At 37.3% G+C, this 9,450-nt stretch overlaps 1 protein-coding gene across 2 annotated transcripts; it reads right to left on the bottom strand.

Moving 5' to 3' along the window:
* Window positions 1–690: 690 nt before the first annotated feature.
* Window positions 691–3,479, bottom strand: LOC118047249 (protein ESSENTIAL FOR POTEXVIRUS ACCUMULATION 1-like). 2 transcript variants are annotated; one of them, XM_035056493.2, is made up of 3 exons: window positions 2,419–3,479; window positions 1,100–1,293; window positions 691–1,015 (listed from the first exon to the last, which is right to left on the bottom strand). In XM_035056493.2, exons 1-3 carry the CDS (start codon window positions 2,748–2,750, stop codon window positions 879–881), a joined length of 663 nt encoding a protein of 220 aa, XP_034912384.1. In that variant the 5' UTR covers window positions 2,751–3,479; the 3' UTR covers window positions 691–878. The 2 variants fall into 2 exon arrangements, with proteins under 2 accessions (XP_034912384.1, XP_034912382.1); XM_035056491.2 differs by having other exon boundaries at window positions 691–1,293.
* Window positions 3,480–9,450: the final 5,971 nt, after the last annotated feature.

Genomic DNA, 9,450 nt, shown 5'->3' with positions numbered 1-9,450 from the left:
CCTCATCAGAAGGACCAAGAAGGATGCGGAATCTTGAAGAGTTGTACGATACCACTCAGGTTATGGAAGATACAACTTTATTTTGTTTCCATGCAGATAAGGATCCACTAGAAAAGAAGAAAGCAATAGGTGTCAAAATGGTCTACAAGACGAAAGCCAAATTAGTGGATAAAGGCTACAAGCAGAGAGAAGGCAATGAAGATTAAAGTTCATGCTTAGCATGACATCCCTCGATTGAGTTTAAAGGGGAGATTTGTTGAATAAACTCAATCTAGAAGCACCTAGATGGTCAAGGAAGGCAACCACCCACCAGCCGCAGCCGCCAGCCACCAGCCACCAGCCGCAGCCGCCAGCCGCCTTCACACCGCCGGTCAACAGCCGCCTTCACACCTGGAACAGTAGATTTTCGTATTCTGAATTTATGTATAAATAGAGTGCCCAGCTTCTGTTATATTGTGTGGAGAGAATTGAGAGGAACACTAGAAAGAGAAAGAGAGAGAGAGGGCGTGTATTAAGCTTTTGTTTTGTGTAATTGTAAGCTTCGGTTTTGTGTAATAAAACAGTGTGTTTTATCCCCTCTGAGTGTTTCAAAGCCACCACCAGTGGCTCCTCCCACCAACAATAACAAAGGTCAAGTCTACGTTCAGAAAAATGAACTGAATTTGTATTGAACCATGGGTCAGAGCCAAATGGAGAAAGCTAGTTAAATTCTATTCTATACATGGAATTTGAGCCGTCTGGCAGAGAATCCATGCTACTAAGCCTGAAGTACTTGTTAAATATATGCCTGTAAGGTAGTGCAATCTTTGGAGTGGGAAGAGTAAAATCTATAAAACGCATATTTATTGAGCTGCAATAGATGCTTGTTACCGTGTTGCTTAAAATGTATTTTGATGAAAATCAAAATTCTCGCAAATAAATGTCAAGGAAAAAGAAGAAAAATGAACATCGATGCGTTTCGCCCTGACAAGTCTAACACTTTCTCTCTCACACCAAGCTCGGAACTCCATGGCCTCTGGAAAAGAATAATAGCACGAAGGAATAAGGATGAACACAACTATTCTTGACAGGTAAAGATGAACAGCCTGTAGTACTTTACCTGAATGCTTGCTCATTGTATCTCTTTCCCCTTTAACAGATGACTGAGTAGTGGCAGAAGAGGATGAAAGAGAATGCTCAGCAGGTCTGCCACCCACAGATTTCTGTCTCCCTAATGATGCAACTGGGGCTGCTTTTACATGAGTATTTTTGGTTCCCCAACTGCCCTGGCTCACAAGATGAGAGAATTCTGATCTGTTTAGAAGAAGATAGCAAAATCTCAATTTCAATTTCTCTTCAGGGGGAGAAACTGAAGAGACAGCAAGGAGTAATGATGTAAAGAAAGAAACAAATAGGCACTTGAGGTCTTGGCCCAGCGGTTGAAGGGACATGTTCCCTTCCTCTGCATCCTGGGTTCAAACCTCACCGTGCACTCCTGTCACCCCCGCGGTGCCTTACATGCTCATTGGGTTTGCAGGATGTTCAATGAGCCGTGGGATTAGTCGTGGTGCGCGCAAGCTGGCCCGGACACCGACATAAATAAAAAAAAAAGAAAGAAACAAATAGACCCAAAGGTTTCCACAACAAACGAAGACTATAAAATCTAACAGTCATTTGAATTTTGGCAAAATATGCCACATTTAAGAGCAAGTACTAACAATCACTAAACTAAAGCACATATGTTGGACTGTAACTGTGAAAATTACAATGGAACTCTCAAATTTGAACTTTTTTATAGGACTAAAAATATGTTGCAACCCAGCTTATTACAGTTAGTTACAAACATTTCACAACAATTGAGCTTGGTTTCCACGTCTTCACATGAATGGAGAGAAGTTTTTTGGCAACAAAAGACAGCTTTTGTTAAAAAAAAACTTCTATTTAGAAAGATGTCTAGAAAATGAGAGAGTGATGTATTAGGCAAATAGAACAGGCCAAATGAAGTGATGTATTAGGCAAACAGAACAGGTAAAATTTTATCATTCTGTGCAATAACTAGAACAATTAAGCAACTCGAAAACAAGAGGGGACAAAAAGGGAAGTGGACAGAAACAACGAGGTATTCTGTTTAGTACTTTCAGCTGGTTGAAGAGGAACCAATTAATCAGCAGCCTTGCAATGTAGCCAATTTTGGTCAGGTAAGGAAACAGCAACAAAAAGGAAATGCAGAATCCCCAAACAAGAAAAACTTCCTGATCAAACAAGTAAAAACCTACTACAAAATAGAATAAAGCAGACCATATTTACAGAAAGCACTCAGCAGAAAACCAGTATGCTCCCAAGTGCAGTTCTAAAAAAAATAGAAGGGATGTTTCAACTTAAGTAGCAATGGTTTATATACTAAAAGTTGGTTAGATAGGCGCAAAGAAAGGATCATACTGCTTAGGCTCCTGCTTAGATTGATGAATTGGGCCCCCAAATAGATCATCATCTCCTTTGTATTTTGACTGAGAAGAAGCACGGGAATTCATCTGGATAGGAGAAGAAGCCTTCGACGGAGAAGATGCAGAAAGCGACCATGAAGATCCACTTCCATGGGTGGCTTGAGTTGGTTGAGGCTTCTGAGGAATTGGTATTTGATTCTGAGGCAGGACAGAAGTGACCTCTTTCTCTTGCTCCTTTTGGATGTCCCTTAAACATGTGGGCTTAGGAAGCTTCTTGGAATCAGCAGACCATGCTGGAGAAGAAGAATGGTTTGCGGACTCCTCCATCCAAAAAACAGAATCTCCCAAAGAAGGTACAGGCACTGCTGCCTTAGCTCCGGCCTCCTTCGCTTTAGCAGACTTTTTGCGACTCTTTAAGTGTCTTTAGCCTAAATAAAGTTTCCATCGTCTATAGATTCCACACTCGTAGTTGTGACTTGTTGAGTAGTTAGGCTATATAAAGAGTAAGAAACTTCCTTCTCTGTATCATTAGACTTCGCCAAAACAACTTCATCCAATAGATCATGCAACTTGCTTTTCTTGCTCCTTGAAGACGGTAATGTTTCTGCTTTTCCCACATTTATCTCAGTATTATTTACCTCTCTCTGAATCTCTCTAGAAATTTTTGGGTCTGAAATGGGCACAACCCCTGCCCAAGGAGTAGGTGAGCTTGTGTGGTGGACAGAAGTGCTGATCTCAGAAACTGCCATGCTAACCTGAATCTTCCTTTGTTCTTCCTGTTGAATTTCCAAAAATGACTTTGGTTTCAAGCCAGAAGCAGGTTTCCAAGCACGCTGACTTGATTGCATCTGCAGGCTATGCACTGAGACAGCAGACTCAACCAGTTTAGATTCACCCTTAACTCCTGTGGCTCCAACATCATCTCCAGAATTGATTGCAGGTGATAAGCTCGCAACCTGCTGGGAATCCACAACTTCAGCAGAAGTCCCAAACTTCTTGCCTCTTGCCTTGTGCAGAGATATTCCAGTTCCACCATGTGACTCGAATCTTGTGTGATCAGCATTTGGGCCCTCATTTTCAGATTGCTTTGATTGCTGTAAAGAGGAAGTGATAAGGGAATCTTTAGCATGTATATTTTTCACTATTCATGCTTGATTTTGAAATATTTTGGATGTGTTGCATAAGTTAATTAGAATTTTGAATTCTTTTTTGAATTATTGACCTCGTGGGAAATTAATGTGTTTTCAGATACTAAATACAAAGTAGGCAGCATCTGGCAGTAAAGCCAAACACTAATTGATTTTGGGCCGCCAAGAAAGTTATACAACTCAGTTTCAGGCATTCATCACCATTTTCAAAATCTGAGATGAAGATTTACAAAACATATGAAGGGCATAGAACTCAGTTTTGCTGTTTTGAAGCCCAAAGAGGGATTGAATCAGACCTGAGATTCTTGCATTCCAAATGATGTCTTGACTTAGCCCATATCTCAAGTCTCAAAGGTCCAAAAATTGTTAAATCAGCGTCGCTGAAAAAAAGATTCAATTTTCTACAATTTCTCCAGAAATAGCAATCTTTGAATTTGCACATTTTCTGCCTCAAATCTAGCTTGCAATATCCGGATAAGAGGGAAAACAAAACAGAAAAGGAAACTTTCTTCATCCCATTGGGGGGTAAAAAGGTTAGAATATGAAAGACAAGAAGGGGGTCAGCTAAGGTAATGGAGAGATAGGGAGAGACCCTACAATACAAAAAAAAAACAAAAACAAGAAGAGAGGAGGCGACACAAAAAGTGGAGATAAAAACAGAGAAAAACAAGGGGTAAAAAATTAGAGCAGATTGGAAGACACCTAGTTATTCTACTGCCATTCTTTGCTTTTAAGTGATGTTCATCGTATCAAGTTTTTTTTCTCTTTAATTCAACTATGAGACTTTTATTCTTGGATTTTTGATGTAACCTTACTATGAATATATGAACAATTTCTTTGATTGAATTAATACATTTTTTGTTGAGTATTTCATTCTATGTTTAATGCTTGTGTATGTTTGGCCAATATTTGCATGATTTGGGATTCAATTTGAGTCTGAGAAGTGATAATTGCTTTAGATAGTGTTTGAAATACCTTAAGAAATCTATAGGATAGAGATATCTGAGGAACTTTTGTAATCGTTAAAGGTTTTACGGTACTTAATAAATTTTGACAAGTTCAGAAATTCCGTAAAATATATGAAGTTTGGTTGTTGAAATAATTCATTGGTACTCGAGAGAGATTAGTGTTTAAATTAGAAAAACCTGATTATCAATGCTATGAATAATTAATTCAATTAAGAAAGTTCGGATAGGAATAGCTACGGTAAGTCAGAAATCCTAGAATCAATAGAATTGAATTCAATAATATTTAATTAGTTGGTTGTGTTTTTGAATCATTAATTTTTGTTTCATAAACTATCTCATTTGATTCCTCAGATAGATCATAATTTAAATGATTTTGGTAGTTAGTAGTAATTTTTACAAATCCTCGTGGGATGATATTCTACTCATCATTTTATTATTTGTTATAATTCATGCACTTGCGAAATTAATCACAAGTTTTTGGCTCTGTTGTCGGGGATTTAAGATAAAATTATTAATAATATCAATATGAGTTAAATTTCATCTAGTTTGATTACTGTTTGCCTTGAAATTTTTAGGTGTTTGTCTAGTGCATGAGAAGCAATAAAATTAGCCGTTGCTGCCTTATAATCATGAGATTGAGAGAGCTGCAAAGGAATTAAGAAAGAAAATGCGAGAGACTCAAAACAACTCAAACATCACAGCAAACAAAGAAAATCTTGAGCAAGACACATGGGCATTTAGAGATTTTTCTCTCCCACAAGTAACAGGAATCCATTATGTTATCAGGAAACCAAGGATTACGACCAATAATTTTGAGATCAAGCCAGCAATATTACAGATGATTCAGACCTCAATTCAGTTTTATGTGTTGTCAAGTGATGATCTTAATGCCTATATTGCAAGTTTCTTGGAAATCTGTTACACATTTAAGCATAATGGTGTTATTGTTGACGCCATTCACCTCAAACTATTTTCTTTTTCTCTACGAGATAAAGTGAAGAACTGGTTAATCTCCATGCCTGCAGACTCAGTCATCAGTTGGGAAGATTTAGCTAAGAAATTCCTTGCTAATTTTTTCCCACTAGCTAAGACAACAAAGATGCGCATTGACATCTCAAATTTCACCCAAATTTCTACAATGGATTAGTAAACCTCCACAAGAACACTAATTGATGCAGCTTCAGGAGGAGCTTTATAAGTAAGTCACATGATGATTCTTACAACTTATTGGAAGAAATGGTCATGAACAATTTCCAATGGCCATCATATTCCCTAAAAAGTGGATCCCGCTCTAATAGCTCTGAATAAATTAAACACATGCATTAAGATATGAAGGCTTTTTATTCCACAACAATGAAAGCACGTTTTCACTCTTTCATGTAATGAAAGAAATATAAAGAAAAAGACTATTGGGGTGCATGAAATTGATGCAATCACGACATTAACAGCTCAAGTCCATTTCTCACTCAACAATTGAAAGCCACTCAACTAACAACAAATGTCATGCATACAAATGTGATTTCTTCCACGGAAACCACCCAAGTGAAGAATGTCAAGTTAGGAACCCTTTTTTTCAAGCAGAGCATGCTCATTTTATGTCAAATTACAACCGACATAACAACCCTTACAATGTAACATATAATCCCGGCTGAAGAAATCATCCTAATTTCTCATGAAACAATCAAATTGTCATGAAGAATCTAGCCATTCTATCCTCAAGTGAGCATATGAAAGACAAATCAACACTTGAAGAAGCTATGACATAATTAGCAAACAACACCAACAGATTCATGACTAAAACGAATACTAATATGTAGAACCAAGCAGCTTCAATTTGAAATTTGGAGGTTCAAGTTGGCTAGCTAGCCAATATGCTGACGGGTAGACAACAAGGAAATCTACCAAGCATAACTGAAATTAATCAGAAGGAGCAATGTAAGGCCATAACCTTAAGAAGTGAAAAGAAGCAGAGTAGACTGCTGGAAACTAGAGTGCAAGCAAAGAAGAGGAGGAGCAAGTGGCCAAACCACTTCAGAGCATGAAAAAATTTGATGCTCTGACAGAACCAATAAAAGAAATGATACCAAGAATTCCATTTCCCCAACGACTCATGAAGAATAAGCTTGATAAGCAATTTTCTAAATTCCTTGATATGTTTAAAAAACTACAGATTAACATTCCTTTTGCAGATGCTCTTGAATATGAGGTTGTTGCTCTCATTGAGGAATGCAGTGCCATTTTGCAGAAGAAATTGCCTCCTAAACTTAAGGATCCAAGGAGTTTTACTATACCATGTTCCATTGGAAATTCTATATTTGAAAAAAGCTCTATGTGATATAGGTGCAAGTATTAATTTCATTCCTTTATCTATTTTTAAGAAACTTGGTTTAGGTGAAGCAAGGCCAACCACAATAACACTGCAACTGGCTAACCAGTCACTAAAGCATCCAAAAGGAATAATTAAAGATGTCTTGGTAAAAGTTGGCAAGTTCATCTTTCTAGCAGACTTCATCATATTGGATATGGAAGAGGATAATGAGATTCCTATCTTGCTTGGCCGAACATTCTTGGCCATTGGAGGAGCCTTAATTGATGTGAAGAAAGGGGAGCTACGGTTAAGGGTGAATAAAGAGGAGGTGATTTTCAATGTGTTCAAAGCCATCAAACATCCAGATATGGGAGAGAGCTGCTTTAGCATTCAAGTGGCAGACTCCTTAATTAGTGAGAAAGTCAAGCATCCAAGTGACCCGTTGGAAGCATATATAGTAAATAATGTTCTAGAGGAGGATGCTAAGATAGCCAAATATACACGTTGGATTGACTCTTATCTAACTGTAGAAGGTACTTTGAAGATTTGGGATAAGTACCACCAAAAGTAAAATCAACCAGTGAACAAGCACCGATTTTGGAATTGCAACCTCTGGAAGAGCACCTTCATTATGCATATCTTAGAGAAGCTTCCACTTATCCTGTGGTAGTCTTTGCAAAGCTTCTAAAATAGAGGAAGAAAAATTATTAAGGTGTTGAGAAAACATAAAGCAGCTCTTGGGTGGGTATTGATAGATATCAAAGGCATTAGTCCTTCCATTTGTATGCATAAAATTCTGTTAAAAGATGAAGTCAAGCTGACAGTAGAACATTAAAAAAGGCTTAATCTGACAATGAAAGAGGTAGTCCAGAAAGAAGTTCTAAAATGGTTAGATGCTGGTGTTATTTATCCAATCTTTGACAGCTCATGGGTCAGCCTAGTTCAAGTTGTTCCAAAGAAAGGAGGAATGACAATAGTAAGAGATGCATATAACAAAATGATACCTACTAGAACGGTAACTGGATGGAGGATTTGCATGGATTACTAAAAGCTCAACAAAGCAACTTGCAAAGATCACTTTCCCTTACCATTCGTTGATAAGATGTTGGATAGGCTGGTCAAGCATGAATACTATTATTTCCTAGATAGTTATTCAGGATACAATCAAATAGTAATTGCGTTTGTGGACCAAAAGAAGACCACTTTCACCTGCCCTTATGGTACTTTTGCTTTCAAAAGAATGCCATTTGGGTTGTGAAAGGCACATGCCACCTTTCAAAGGATAACTTTTTTCATGGATGACTTTTTTGTATTTGGGACTTCTATCGATGATTGCCTTGCAAAGTTGGCTTTGGTTTTGGAGTGTTGTGAAAAGACTAACTTGATATTGAATTGGGAAAAATATCACTTCATGGTAAAGGAAGGTATAATGTTAGGGCACCGGATTTCAGAAAAAGGAAAAGAGGTAGACATAATTAAAATTGAGACAATAGACAAGCTTCTGCCGCCAACTACAGTAAAGGGTGTTAGGAGTTTCCTTGGATATGCAAGATTTTATAGGAAGTTCATCAAAGACTTTTCTAAAATATCCAAACCTCTTTGCAATCTGCTAATAAAAGACACAAAGTTTCAGTTTTATGAAGAATGCAAGACAACCTTTATTGAAAGAGAAGTTAGTGACAACTCCTATTGTAATTGCACTGGATTGGGAAAAATCATTTGAGTTGATGTGTGATGCAAGTGATTATGCAATTGGAGCAGTACTGGGGCAGTAAAAAAATAATGTGTTTCACACCATATACTATGGCAGCAGAACACTTAATGACACTTAACTCAATTATACCACAACTAAAAAAGAGTTGCTTGCTATGGTATATGCCTTTAATAAGTTTTGGCCTTATATGATGGGAAACAAGGTACTGATGTATACTGATCATGTTGCAATTACACACCTAGTGTCTAAGAAAGATGTTGAGCTTAGACTCATCCGTTGGATCCTTTTACTGCAAGAATTTGATGAAGAAACTAAAGACAAAAAAGGGACAGAGAATGTTGTGGCTGATCATCTTTAACGGCTAGAATTGACAAAGCAATTGGAGCCTAAATTCATGGTTATAAATGAAAGCTTTCCTGATGAAAGAATCATAGCAATTTCCACTAACAGTTTCATTCCTTGGTATGCAGATTATGTCAATTTTCTTGCAAGTAAGATCATCCCGCCAAATTTTTCTTACCAGCAAAAGAAGAAATTTTTTGTTGAGGTCAAACACTATTTCTAGGAAGTGTCGATACTTTATCGGCATTACGCATATCAAGTTATTAGGAGATGTGTTTCGGAAGAAGAAATGACAAACATATTGAAGCACTGCCACACCCTTGAATATGAATGACACTTTGGAGCACAACACACTGCATCAAAAATTATGCAGTCTAGTTTTTATTGGCCCACTATATTTAATGATGCTCACACTTTTATTACCGCTTGTGATATAGATGTCAACATATTAGGAATATATCTCGATAAAATGAAATGCCATTGCAGAATATCCTGGAAGTTGAATTATTTAACATTTGAGACACTGATTTCATGAGACCTTTTCCTT

The sequence above is a fragment of the Populus alba genome, chromosome 14, assembly GCF_005239225.2.
Source record: "Populus alba chromosome 14, ASM523922v2, whole genome shotgun sequence".
In the NCBI taxonomy this organism is placed as follows: domain Eukaryota; kingdom Viridiplantae; phylum Streptophyta; class Magnoliopsida; order Malpighiales; family Salicaceae; genus Populus; species Populus alba.
The sequence above is the reverse complement of the archived record's forward strand: the minus strand, read 5'-3'. Positions and strand labels throughout refer to the sequence as shown.